Raw genomic sequence first — 15351 nt, 5'->3', positions numbered from 1 at the left:
AGAGGATCACCAAACACTATCAGTGGAACTATAGCCACACTAGGCAGACCCCCACCAGGCAAATGAATATAAAAACAAAAGAAAACCCCAGCAAAAGTACACCGTCTCCAGAGGCAACAGGAACTGGTCGCATCTTAGGTGGCAGGTCGCGCAACACCTTGATGCCCTAACCAGCACAATACCAGTCCCTACCCTGGGCCAAACAAGGGCCCCAAGCCCCAGCTGGCCCCAAGGGCGAGGCAAATGCCGAGCAGCAAGAACCTCTATGGGAATGGTTCCCAAACGCCCCAGGGAAGATAACCCTGTCACGCAGGGGCAGTACTAACAGGGCGCTTAGGGAAGGAAGCCCCTAAGCGCATGCAGCCCTGGCACTGATGAAGTACTCCTGGGCACCGCACAACACAACACACAGCAGTGAACGCCACACAAGGCAAACACCGCCTAGGAAACCGAGGCCAGAGAAGCATCTATCGCGGTTGACATTAGCTTACGAACTGATGCTAGGCAGCCGGCGCGGTAGGTTCGGGGCTCCCCCCTTCCCCTCTCGAGGCGGGGAGGGCTGTGTGGATGATCGGCGTGGCAGTAAAGTGTGATGTTTGCTTGTTTGCTTGTTTCCTTGGGATTGTAAGGAGTTTCTACCTCTCTGTTCGGTTATTTGTTTTAGTTTTATACCATGTGGGGTTTGTTTTGTTATGCCTACCTTTCTGGGTGCAAACCCCGGTCGATGGCAGATAAAGAATACCCCAACCACAAGGGGGGTTTTCCAGGGCCATTGCTCCCTGAAACCTCTCTGAAGGGGCCAGGTTCTGGCGCTGGTCCCTGGTAGGTCTGAACTCCATAACTAATGTCCTGATCTAACATAACATACATTAGCCCGATAAGCTCCAGGGAGCCTCTGGGGCTCACCCAGAAAATGGTGTTTCATTACATTCAATGCTGGTTTTTTGACAGTCTTCCCCGCCCTATTGCGGCTAAAATATGCCACCTACGATTTTTTTATTATTTTTCCCTTAATCAGGGAACACAAATGAACACTTTTATAAGACAAAATATTTTTTGTTGTGCCTGTGGGTGTTGAATGCATATAGCCCAGAGCAAGTTAGGCGGTTAAACAAGTGAAATCTAGTTACAAAAGCCTCCAGAATCTGTTTATTGTTGACTCCAGTTCAGTTTTCAAATGGAAACCAATACATACAAATGGAATGAAAGAATGCAGCTTAATAATACAGAATATGACATGTATGCTAAGCATACTTATACAAATATACAAATACAAATACAAATAATATTGATATTAATTTAGTATTTATTTTTATTACTCCATATTTGGACAAAATTCATGCACGAATATACTAATATGTACACATTATGATAATCTCTGTGTAGATAAATTCCAAGATAAAAACAGACTTTGATAAAGAATTTAGATTTGAAGTGCCATCTACAAAGTCAAGTTTAGTACCTTCTAGGTGTTTCTCAACAGTGTTTCAACACTTTGTGCTCTTCTCTGCTGCTTTATGTAAAATTTTTATGATGCAGGCTTATACAAAAAATTAAATGCAGCCAATATGCATGAATACAGTTTTTAATGCTATTCATTAGATATAAGAAGCCTTACCAAGAATGAACAAAGAGTGTAGAAGGATATGAAGTAAGGATATGCAACCATTGAGCCACAGGTGCGAGCGTTTGGGTAGTCTTCAGACTGTGGATCACAGCCAGCATCCGGTGGTAAACATGACAACATGATTTCTTGCCATGCCTCACCTGTGTGAATGTGGAAACAAAATGTAAAGGTCTAAAGTAAATAACTCAAGATTACTCTTTTATTTAGTTATTTAAAGGTTAGATCCAACTGCAAGATGAATTTAGCATTTTATGGAAACAAATGGCAATCCAAATAACTGGATTTGTTTTCATCACCAGGAGGGAGGCTAATCCAGAAAGATTTTCATGGCCAAGAATACTCAGTAAATGAACAGAGCGGTGTAATGAGTACAAGACATTGAAAAGAGAAAAGTATAATCAGTGCTTGGGTAATAAGTATAGTGAAGTAAATTAGTACAGGAATAAAGTACTGTAAAAAAAATTACATTTACTGTACTATAATGAGTACCAGCATTATGATGAATAAAGTGAGTAAAATATATTCAGGGAGTATAATGAGTTCAAGATGTATAATGAATTCATGGTGTATAAGGAATTCAGGAAGCATAATAAATCCAAGGATTATAATAATTTAAAGAAGTTTAATGTATTTAAGGAATATAATATAATCTGGGAGTAATATAGTTTCAGCAAAAATAATGAATTCAGAAAGAAAAATTCAATCAGGTAGTGTAATGAGTTCAGGAAGTATAATGAGTTCAGGAAGTATAATGAGTTCAGGAAGTATAATGAGTTCAGGAAGTATAATAAATTCACAGAGTAAGATTAAGACTAATTTGGGGAATATAATGCATTCAGAAAATAAAATTAAGGGAGTAAAATTAATTTAAGAATTACAACGAGTTAAACTCCATAACGGTGCAGGCAATTTCAATGCATTGTCTGTCATGTGCAAGACAATATTTGTTCTGAATTTTTTTCTTTTAATATTGTTAATTAGTATTTAGGAAGCATAAAAACCCAAGTAAAAAGTCTCTACCTATTGGGATTTAGCTGTGTGGCCCAGAGAAGTTACATTTTTGGTAGAAATGAAGTGAAGTACCACAGAAGAAGAATTTAAAATTTATTTTCAATATTTCCAGATTTATTTCATTTCTTCATGCTCATATGTTGCATTGATGTAACAATAGTGGCATGCATTATGTATAACGTTGGAAAAATAAATATATACAGCTGTATGTATAAATATACACACACAATTTATTCATACTAATGAATGCAACAATAATAAAGATACGTATATACACCAAGTGCCAATTACAAAATAGAGAAGGCAACAAAAGTGGCAAGCCTGAAGCCCCACCACCAACTGTGCCAGTCCCAAAAAACTGGAGAGGAACATGCCAAGAATTGACCTAGAGGTCCAGGTCCACCATCCAGGCACCCGGCCCCAACAGAAGCAGGAAGCAGGACAGGAGACAACAGTCCTCCGATGAGGGCATAGAATCCAGGGAGCAGACTGAAGAAGTCCAGAAGAACTGCAGATTTGACAGGCCCATGTCTGCATAGAGCAGACGGGAACCTCAGAAGAATGGGGCGGATCGACCACGTCTAACGCACCCACTAAGATGACATGACGAAGCGCAGGGGAAGAAGCCCACCCTGCCAGCCCTGAACCCCCCAAAGGGGGAGACGCCGACCACCGCTGCCACCAGAAGCCGGAAGACAACCAAAAGCGCCCACAAAATGTGGGACCATGCGAGAGTCAACAGAGCAAGCTGCTCCCTCAGCGCCCCGTCAACAGAGAAAGGAACAGAGCCCCTTCTGAAGAAAAAGTATACATACACATATACACATATACATATATATTATGTATATACACATACATATACATATACACATACACACAAGGTATGTTACACACTGCCAATCCACAAGAAGTTGACATAATAGCACTAGAGATCTGCTATGAGGATGATAAACTAATGATGATAAATGCATATAGTCCACCGCCAAGCAGCACATGGTCAAAGGAGGAGCTAGATAGTAAACGTGAAGGTCTTATAACAATAATGAGAGAGATTATAGCGAGAGCGGATAACGATAGATCACGACTGTTGATAGTCGGTGACTTCAACTTGAAATCCATAGACTGGGAAGCATATGAAGCTAAAACAGAAGATTTTTGGACCTGTAAATTTGTAGACCTCATCCTGGAAACATTCTTGTATCAACATGTTAAACAAGCTACGAGGATGAGGGAAGGGGACGTTCCCTCCATGCTAGATTTGATATTTACCAGGAAGGAGGAAGAGATATTTGACATTCAGTACCTTCCTCCCTTGGGTAAAAGTGACCATGTCTTTTTGGGAATAAAGTATGCAATGCGTTATAAGCTGGAAGAAAATAAGGAGGTTGAAGCAGTTGAAAAACCAGACTTCAGGAGAGGACATTATGGTGACCTTAGAAATTTTTTTAGTGAGTATAATTGGACAGACTTGATGCTAGGCAAGGAAGTGAATGAGATGTATGGCAAGTTTTGTGAAATATATGATAAAGGCACAAAAAAATTTATACCAAAACAGAGATGCAGGACCAGAAAACAGGATTGGTTCGACAGAAATTGTGAGAGGGCAAGAGACCAAAAGACACAAAAATGGAATCAGTATAGGAAGAGGCCAAACCCCCAAACATACCAGCGATACAAAGATGCGAGAAACAATTATACAGCAGTAAGGAGAGAGGCAGAAAGAAATTTTGAAAAAGGGATAGCAGATAAATGTAAAACAGAACCGGGCCTATTCTACAAATTCATAAACAACAAATTGCAGGTAAAGGATAATATCCAGAGGTTGGAAATGGGAAACAGATTCACGGAAAATGAAAAGGAAATGTGTGAAACATTAAATGAAAAGTTCCAAAGTGTGTTTGTACAAAATGAAATCTTCAGAGAACCAGACACAATAAGAATTCCAGAGAACAACATAGAGCGGATAGAGGTGTCTAGAGATGAAGTGGAAAATATGCTAAAGGAGCTCGGGAGGAACAAAGCAGCTGGCCCAGATGGCGTTTCACCATGGGTTCTGAGAGAATGTGCATCTGAGCTCAGCATTCCACTTCACCTGATTTTTCAGGCATCCCTGTGTACAGGAATCGTAGCAGACGTGTGGAAACAGGCTAACATAGTTCCAATCTACAAAAGTGGCAGCAGGGAAGACCCCCTCAATTATAGACCTGTATCATTGACAAGTGTAATAGTGAAAGTATTGGAAAAGCTAATCAAAACTAAATGGGTAGAACACCTGGAGAGAAATGATATAATATCAGACAGACAGTATGGTTTTCGATCAGGAAGATCCTGTGTATCGAATTTACTCAGTTTCTATGATCGGGCCACAGAGATTTTACAGGAAAGAGATGGCTGGGTTGACTGCATCTATCTGGACCTAAAAAAGGCTTTCGACAGAGTTCCACATAAGAGGTTGTTCTGGAAACTGGAAAATATTGGAGGGGTGACAGGTAAGCTTCTATCATGGATGAAAAATTTTCTGACTGATAGAAAAATGAGGGCAGTAATCAGAGGCAATGTATCGGAATGGAGAAATGTCACAAGTGGAGTACCACAGGGTTCAGTTCTTGCACCAGTGATGTTTATTGTGTACATAAATGATCTACCAGTTGGTATACAGAATTATATGAACATGTTTGCTGATGATGCTAAGATAATAGGAAGGATAAGAAATTTAGATGATTGTCATGCCCTTCAAGAAGACCTGGACAAAATAAGTATATGGAGCACCACTTGGCAAATGGAATTTAATGTTAATAAATGTCATGTTATGGAATGTGGAATAGGAGAACATAGACCCCACACAACCTATATATTATGTGAGAAATCTTTAAAGAATTCTGATAAAGAAAGAGATCTAGGAGTGGTTCTAGATAGAAAACTATCACCTGAGGACCACATTAAGAATATTGTGCAAGGAGCCTATGCAATGCTTTCTAACTTCAGAATTGCATTTAAATACATGGATGGCGATATACTAAAGAAATTGTTCATGACTTTTGTTAGGCCAAAGCTAGAATATGCAGCTGTTGTGTGGTGCCCATATCTTAAGAAGCACATCAACAAACTGGAAAAGGTGCAAAGACATGCTACTAAGTGGCTCCCAGAACTGAAGGGCAAGAGCTACAAGGAGAGGTTAGAAGCATTAAATATGCCAAAACTAGAAGACAGAAGAAAAAGAGGTGATATGATCACTACGTACAAAATAGTAACAGGAATTGATAAAATCGACAGGGAAGACTTCCTGAGACCTGGAACTTCAAGAACAAGAGGCCATAGATTTAAACTAGCTAAACACAGATGCCGAAGAAATATAAGAAAATTCACCTTCGCAAATAGAGTGGTAGACGGTTGGAACAAGTTAAGTGAGAAGGTGGTGGAGGCCAAGACCGTCAGTAGTTTCAAAGCGTTATATGACAAAGAGTGCTGGGAAGACGGGACACCACGAGCGTAGCTCTCATCCTGTAACTACACTTAGGTAATTACACTTAGGTAATTACACATGCATATGCACATACACATGTGCACACACACACAGTGTACACATGTACATGTACATGTGTACACACACACATACATGTGAAATGAAAATTACAAGCCGCCGACCAGTGAGCAGAGAGCACCATGCCAGCCAGGCAAAGAAGGCATAAAATTGCATCAAAAGGCCCACCTCGACAACAAAACCTCAAAGTCCCAGCATGACCACAACACATACCAAGACCCAAAAATATAAGTCTGCAAGCCAGGAAGACCTTGGAACTCCAGTAGGCAGAACCGGGTCACACACAAGGAAACAAAGCCACCTGAACCCACAAAGGGGGCCCAAGAGGAAAAAACCTCCGGAACGAAACCAAAGAACCCAAAGGAACCCGGAATCGAACAAGGGGAAGTGCAAACCACCACATTTGCCGGCAGAGATACACCACAGAAGGCAAAGCACAGCCCCCAGACAGAACCCCCAGGGAAACGGTCAAAACAGACCGAAAACCAAGGGACAAGGTGTGGGAGCAAGCATAACAGCCAGGGACACTGAGCCTAAACCCAAGGGTCCAGACCCAAAACAGACAAAACGAAAAACCCAGTGTAAAATCAACATTCAAACGTTCCCAGAGGAACAGGAAATGGGCAGAAAACACCAGAAAAGCAAAGTAATGACAACAGGAGAATAAAACCCCTGAAAAAGGGGAAAACCTCACCCAAGACGCTCGCTCGCACACCCAGGCGCATGTAAATAAACAGCAACGCCGCCCTGGTGGCCACACCGGGAAACTGGCAGAAGAAAATGGCCACCAGAACAGAGGGCTGTGACCAATGCTTAAGATACGAAAACGCGCCAGCAAAAGTGGGAAGCAAGCAGACTGGATGGGCTAAAAACTCCGCCCAGAAGCAGAAAACCCAGGCAGAGGCAAACCGTCTCAGAACTGCTAGCAGGCATCCCCCACAGCCTTGGGAACCCGCAACTGAGGCCCCGGGGTAGAGCCGTCCTCCAAGCCCTCTGCCCTTAAAGAAAAGCAAGAGTCCATAGGAAAGGCAGCAAGAAAGGGCCGCTGGTAAGACCCAGAAGACAACACTGAAAACCCCTGCGACATGTACAATCATGGGGGTCTAGCAGAGGGCCACCAAACACTGCCAGTGGAACTATAACCACACTGAGCAGACCCCCACCAGGCAATTGAAAATAAAAACAAAAGAAAAACCCTGCAAAAGTACACCGTCTCCAGAGGCAACAGAAACCGGTCGCCGCTTTGGTGGCAGGTTGTACAATACCTTGACACCCTAACCAGCACAATACCAGTCCCTTTCCAGGGCCAAACATGAGCCCCAAGCCCCAGCTGGCCCCAAGGGCGAGGCAAATGCATAGCAGCAAGAACCTCTACGAGAATGGTTCCCGAATGCCCCAGGGAAGATAACCCTATCATGCAGGGGCAGTACTCACAGGGCGCTTAGGGAAGGAAGCCCCTAAGCACATGCAGCCCCAGCACTGATGAGGTACTCCTGGCCACCGCACAACACAACACACGGCAGTGAACACCACACAAGGCAAACACCGCCTAGGAAACTGAGGCTAGAGAAGCGTCAATCCCGGTTGACATTAGCTTACGAACTGATGCTAGGCAGCCGGCGCGGTAGGTCCGGGGCTTCCCCCCTCCCCTTCTCGGGGCGGGGAGGGCTGCACAGACGATCGGCGCGGCAGTAAAGTGTGATGTTTGCTTGTTTCCTTGGGATTGTAGGGAGTTTCTACCTCTCTGTTCAGTTTTTTGTTTTAGTTTTTTACCATGTGGGGTTTGTTTTGTTACACCTACCTCTCTGGGTGCCTAACCCCGGTCGATGGCATATAAGAAAAACCCCAACCACAAGGTGGTTTTCCAGGGCCATTGATCCCTGACACCTCTCTGAAGGGGCCAGGTTCTGGCGCTGGCCCCTGGTAGGTCTGAACTCCTTAGCTAATGTCCCAGTCTAATATAACATACATTAGCCCGATAAACTCCAGGGAGCCGTAGGGGCTCCCCACAGAAAACAGTATGATAGGAGGAGGAGTGTTGGCAAGTGAGGTGAGGTAAGGGAGGAAAGGAGGTGGCATTGGCGGGCTGTTGTGTGGCGGCCACTTGTTGTTGTTTCGACTCACCATTCCAACTTAGATTCATTATGGTGATCAAAACATGCAGATACGTATATATAACGTCTGTATATAGTGAATAAAAGCAAAAACAGTATGGTGGGAGGAGGAATGTTGTCGAGGGAAGAATGATATTGGCTGGCATTGGTTGGCATTGACTGGCTAGAGTGTGGCAGCCACTCGTCGTTGCTGTGACACCATACCAACTTAAGTGGTTCATTTTGGTGAACAAAATATGCAGATACTTATATATAACCTGTGTATACAGTGGTACCTCGGCTTACGAGCGCCCCTGGTTACAAGTTTTTCAGGTGACGAGCAGGATTTGCTTGGAAATTTTGAATAGGGATACGAGGGTTGCCTCAGGATACGAGGATGTTGATACGCGTACAGGCCGACTAGCTTGTGGTGACACGGCGATCGCCACTCAGTTTACCAGTGCCTCGCGCCCAGTGACCATAACGAACCACTAAGTTAATATTGGGAGTCAAAAAGCAATGAGGAGGGGCCACCACATCTGCCAGCCAGCCTCTCGCTGCCACTTCCTCCCTCAATGACTCCTCACTCGCCCATATCCTAATCCCAAAAAACTGTTTTTGCTTTTATTCACTATATCAAGACATTATATATAAGTATCTACATGTTCTGTTCATCTAAGCTGGTATAGTGCAAAAAGAGCATAGTGGCCACCCTTAGACAGCATGACAAGTCAGGAAGATGACACCACCTCCCTCACCAAAATGGCTTCTCCCAACACTCCTGCTGTTATTACACTATATGTACACAATATATATATGTATCTACATTTATGTTCACCATAACAAACCAATAATCTTGTATGGTGACGGCAGACAGTAACAGGTGGCCACACACAACTAATGCTCCCTTCCTCACTGGTTCAAGGCCAGATGCACTAACATTCCTCCTTCAAGTATATCGTTTGTGGTGTTATTACCCTATATACACACATTATATATAAGTACTGTATCTATAGGTTTTGTTCACCATAACTGTTCAATTAAGCTGGTACAGTGCCCAAAGAGCATAGTGGCCACCCTTACCTTCCCCAGCATGAAAAGTCATACAGATGTCGCCACCTTCCTCACCAAAATGGCTTCTCCCAACACTCCTTTTGCTGTTATTACACTATATACTGTATACATGTAATATATAAGTATCTACATTTGTGTTCACCCTAACGAACCACCAAGTTGGTACGCTGAGTGGCAGTGGCAGCCAGTGGCGGGCTGCCACTGGCTGCCACTGACTGTCACTCTCTCCCTCCCTCACCTCACCTGACTAGCCAACATTCTCCTCCCATTATACTGTTTTCACTTTTATTCACCAAATACAGACGTTATATATATATAAGTATCTGCATGTTTTGTTCACTATAGCAAACCATTAAGCTGGTATAGTGAGTCCAGACAGTAAAAGGTGGTCACACAGATTCAGCAGGCAACGCTATCTTCCTCCCCCACAAAGATTACTCCTCCCACTACAGCGCTAATTATCACAACAATCCTGCTATTATCAGAATCCTGGTCATTTATATCAGTCAGGGGTCTTCTGTAATACATTCATCACTAAATAATACTAGTTACATACATTTTTGGCATTTTTAGGCAATGCTGTGGTCACAAGCTGAACAGCAATGCTGTGAGCTTATGCTGCATGCGCCAACCTTGGTGGCTCACTCAGTACTGAGGCTCTCACATCTGGGAATGTTGCCCTCAATTTTTTAAAAAATGGAGCCTGTTTACAAGAGCCCTGAGGAAGGTGATGTGAACCCCATGTATCTGCGGGTCGTTTAAATCTTGCATAGTACTCCAAAACTGCATATGCAGTGTTGGGTGGTCACCTGTGATGTAGACCCCTGAAGCCAGTCGCCCGCCAGCTTCAACATGCGCGAGTTGCCACAAATATTTTTTTGTTAATTTTTTGTGTTCATTTCCACATACATTTGTTTTGTTTTTTCTTGCCAATGCTATGTATAATGAACATGCACACAATATTATGACAGTAGAAGATCTGTACTGTCTCAAAACACTGTGTTATATGTTTCTTAAATGTGTCCACATATATTGCTCACATATCCAATGTTTCATGTTCATTTATGTATATTTACAACATATTTACACACTATACACTATCACACACTATATACATTCACCATCAACACACTCAGATCTCCACGAGTGTCACTGCCACACCCAGCCAGCCCTTCCTCACCCCTCCAACACCTATCTTTCTCCTTACTCGCCAACATTCCTCCTCCCACCATACTGATATTCTTTTATTACACTATTTACACACGTTATGTATACGTATCTACATGTTTTATTCACCATAACTATGCAAGTAAGCTAGTATTGTGTCCAAACAGCACAGTGGCCAGCATATACTGCATGAGAAATCACACAGAAGCCAGCAGATGACACTACGATCACGACGCCACCTCCCTCGCCAAAATGGCTCCTCCCAACATACTCCTGTTGCTGTTATTACACTATATACACACATAGTATATACCTATGTACATATGTGTTCACCATAGCAAACCACTTAGCTAGTATGTTGAGCAAAACAAGAGTGGCTGCCACACACAATGCCGCTACATGGATTCCCTCTCTCCCTACCTCCCCAAACTTCCTCCTCCCACAATACTACGTACAGCGCTATTTATCACCTCAATCCTGCTATTATCACAATGCTGGTCACTATATTGTACTCTTTCTCTCTCTAACATGAAAAAAGGTAAAAACATGGTTAACAGAGCTAATTGGATAGAAGAGCAATGAAAATAAGAAATTATAATTAACACTTTTGCCCGGGCATGACGCAGCATTGCGTCATCTGTTTACTGTTGGTAATGCCGGGGATGACGCAGCATTGCGTCATTCACTTTAAATAATCGCCAAAAATCAGGTTTTTATCCAATTTTTTGGGGACTGGTTTTAAAATGCACGCCGATGTCTTCCCATTTTCTTTGTTGAGCCTCGTGGCCCTCAGGCAGCTTGGCACACGCCGTGGGCCCATTGTTTCGCTCCACTGTTCGGACCAATGTCGCCTCCCCTCGCATCTCAAACGTGTGAACATTTCGGCTATTTTCCGTGGCTATATTTCTTACTGCGGCTTTAGAAACTATCTACGCTTACTCCACGATGGATAGTGATCATGAACAAGGCCCTTCCAGGAAGAAAATTGCGAAAGAAAGGCTTGAAAAGGGCGGGAATTGGGAGTGTAGCTGGAAGGCGTCTGAGCGCTCACTTGCGGCTAACGCGTGGCCCGTCTTCAACTCGTTGGTGGTTGGAGCATGACCAGGTTTTATATTTTATATGCTAATGTTCCTCTAGAGAATTTTACTACGAACCCATTGAGACCAAAATGAAAGACCTAGGACGAAAATTGAGGTGACCAGAGTGAAAATAGTGAAAACATTTTATCGCATTTGCGCGCTCCTGGGTAACTTGTTCGCACTTTCTCTGTTTGCTGCTGGTAATTAGCTGGGCTTTTGGAGTTTATATGCATTTAGTGCTGTAGAGAATTCTATTGCGAACACAATGATACCAAATTTAATCTTGTAGGACGAGAATTAAGGTGACAAAGTTGAAGAGAGTATACACTTTTCAGAATTTACGCGCGCTCCCGTGACACCCTGGGACCCATATCGCACAGTTGAGGGGTGGCACGCGGGGTACACCAAAGTGTTAATAGAGTATTAGTGGCCCTCAGGTAAAAAGTATATAATGTAATAACCGACAAAGTATTTGTTTATTATTTTATGAACATAATAATTGAATCAATAATATGCACACAATAATTTTGAGTACAGTGATGATTCACAAATTTTATTATATAAATATATCACACTACACACTACTAAATAACATTACAGCAAAAAAAAAAAGAAAAATCACTCAGAGACATTGAAATAATTAGGTAATTATATCTTTGTGGCAACTCCCGCATAACAGCTGGGGCGAAGCAAAACACCTCCAATGCTTGCTGAGTCAACGCTTCTTTTTTTTTTTACCAGGTTTCCCCGCCCTATTGCGTCCAAAATATGCCACTTAGGATTTTTTTATTATTTTTCCTGTGATCATGGAACACAAATTAACTGGTTTATAATATAATTTTTTTTATGTGCCTGTGGGTAACAAAGGCCAAATAGCCCAGAGCAGGTTGGGGGTTAATGCAGAGCAGTGCAGTGGTTAAGGAGTATATTGAGGTCATAGAGTATACTGAGTTCAGGAAGTAATAAGTTTAGGCTGACATAAAAAGCACATGATGCTGTACTGAGCAGAGGAGGAAGATATGGTGATAGTGTTAACATGAGAGGCAGAGGTGGCATTGATGATAGATGAGGTTAATTCACTTGTCTTTATTTTTGCTAATAGTTAAATCAAAAGCCAATAAGTGCAAAAATGAGAAGACCTGCATTTTCATCCAGATCTCATCTACACAGATTGGATCTATAGCCTTTCCAATAATGATTTAATTTTCCTAGCAGATACCCTCAGCATAGATCTTCCAATTGTCTAATCTTTACATGTACTCTTTCTCTCTCTAACATGAAAAAAGGTAAAAACATGGTTAACAGAGCTAATTGGACAGAAGCGCAATGAAAATAAGAAATTATAATTAATAGAATATTAGTGTCCCTCAGGTAAAAAGTTAAGTTCAAGTAAAGTGTTAAGGAGTATATTGAGTTTGGAGAAGGAGCAGAGATCTAGGCTGAGGGTATCTGCTAGGAAAATTAAAACTTATTATTCATTCATCAACCCTGAGAATTGTATACTCTGAATTGTATTCAGTATATAACTGATAAATATTGCATAAGTTTTGTTTGTATTAAAAGTTATTTCAACTTGCCTGTTGCTGATCTAAAGAGAACCATTACTGCTTGGAAGAAGGTTTGAAAATTGTTATGGCGATGAATCTGTGTTGTGTAGTCAAATGCAATCTTGCCAAAAACCTGTAAGTGAAAGCAAATAAATATACATTGTAGCATAAATATGTCTGGTTCCTAAATCTAGTTTTTTGTTTAGTATGATATGACTCCTATTCAGATTCACTTAACCTCATTTAACAATACTGTATACACTCTTTTATTCTAGTCAGCAGTATTGTGTATTTATCTAGTGAGTTTTACAGAAAGAACTACAGATGCCACCTCATGATTTTTTTTTTGAGGGGGGGGGGGGAACTGTCTTCATGTAATATATTTCATGAAGACAATTGCCTAAAAAAATATTTTCAATAGCTTTTCATTCTGTAGCTCAATTATTATGAATAATAAAACATTTTCTAAGTTGGAGGATACAGGATCAAAATTATAGTGTTAAAACAGAACAGTAAGGTAAAGTCACCAGTTGTCTAGGACCAGTTGTATACCAGCAATGGTCATCAGCTACTCCCATCAAACAAAACTCTATTGCTTTAACCCTTTAATTGCACAACACATCATATGATGTGTTGAGTGACTTGCAGTAAATTGCGCTCCACATCATATGATGTATTGGAGTACCGCGCAAGATTTGAAAGGCCCGCAGGATAGAGGGGGGCCTCCATACACTGCCCAGGGGCTATAGTAAACAGCCTCCATTTTGTAAAAAAAATCCAGCTCATGCTATCATTGCGTGGGAGGCATCAGTTATCCAGCAGCCACCATGTCGAGCACACGGCCGAACGCTTCCCAGGCGCGCACCACGCAATCACTCACCCATGAGCAAATAACCAGTGAATTATTTTCTGATGGTGAGGAAAGTGATTTTGATGACTCTGACATTGATAAAGACTACACACAATTGACCGATGATGATAGCACGGACAGTGAAAATGAGATACAGCCGCCTCCCATGGCGAAGCCTATACACTCACCCATGCCACCTTGCAAAGTGTCTACTCCAATTCACCCTGCTTATGTGCTTATTTAGAGTCTGAGAATATTTTCGGTGATGAGTCAGAGAAAGGTGACTCTTTTTCTGGTTTTAGTGAAGTGGAATCAGAACATAGTGTTACCGAGCCTGGTGCCAGTACCAGTGGTGTTACTGGGCAAGAATTTGTTGCGTCAGCAGCGTCTCGCCCAGCCAAGCGCCACCGCATGGAACAACATGAGGCACCAAGAACCTCATGTTCACGTGCTTTCACCTCACGTGCATGTAGCGGTTGTACTGTGCATCGTATCCACAGTGTGCATCGCTTCCTCGCCATCATGCCCCTGTTGCGTCCCCAGCGTCTCGCAGGACACCAGGTGTAATAGTGTGGAGTGATGGTGCTGGTTTTATTCCTCGAATTCCTGCCTTTGACAATAAAGACGTTGGGATTACTGAGCTTTTCCCTGATAATGGAGAGGATATGAGTGAATTGGATTATTTTACAGCATTCTATGATGAGCCGCTCATGGAATATATTGTGCACCAAACAAACCTTCATGCGGCTCATCTCATTAGAAGAGAGATAACAGAATTTTCATGATTGCAACGTTGGAAAACCACCACTGTAGGTGAAATGTATGTGTTTTTAGCAATATGTATGTTGATGAAGCACTGTGTCAAACACGCTATCACAGATTACTGGAGCAAAGGTCTGACTATTCCAACACCTTTCTTTGGGAAATATACGTCCCGAGACAGATTTCAGATACTCCTCAGGTGTTTGCATTTTGCAATTAATGAGGATTGGACAGAGGATGATAGACTTTGGCGACTGAGGCACTATATGAATGAAGTGATTGGAAAGTTCAGAGATTTTTACGTACCAGCACAGAAGCCGGTGATTGACAAATCCCTTGTACTTTTCAAAGGCCGTGTTTCATTCATGCAGTATATTCCCTCAAACGAAACAGATTTGGATTGAAATTCTTTGTACTATGTGACTGTGAAACAGGATACGTGTTACACATGATTCTGTATTCAGGTAGCGATGTAGACATTCCCGGTAACGACGAACATGGTTTCTTGGGTAATGTGGTGAAGTCACTGATGGCACCATGGATGAACAAGGGCCACATCTTATACACAGATAATTACTATACAAGTCCATTGCTAGCTAG

General features: G+C 42.2%; 1 protein-coding gene across 1 annotated transcript in view; it reads right to left on the bottom strand.

Moving 5' to 3' along the window:
* Positions 1-15351, bottom strand: part of LOC123758842 (Ca[2+]-channel protein alpha[[1]] subunit D) — a 797128-nt gene that overhangs the window by 177240 nt on the left and 604537 nt on the right. Inside the window, exons 32-33 of the mRNA XM_069338501.1 lie at positions 13170-13272; positions 1619-1767 (exon numbers count right to left, since the gene is read on the bottom strand). Coding sequence (XP_069194602.1) covers positions 1619-1767; positions 13170-13272 — 252 coding nt within the window. The remainder of the gene's footprint in view (positions 1-1618; positions 1768-13169; positions 13273-15351) is intronic.

The sequence above is a fragment of the Procambarus clarkii genome, chromosome 1 (genome assembly GCF_040958095.1).
Source record: "Procambarus clarkii isolate CNS0578487 chromosome 1, FALCON_Pclarkii_2.0, whole genome shotgun sequence".
NCBI classification, from domain to species: Eukaryota; Metazoa; Arthropoda; class Malacostraca; order Decapoda; family Cambaridae; genus Procambarus; species Procambarus clarkii.
The sequence above is the reverse complement of the archived record's forward strand: the minus strand, read 5'-3'. Positions and strand labels throughout refer to the sequence as shown.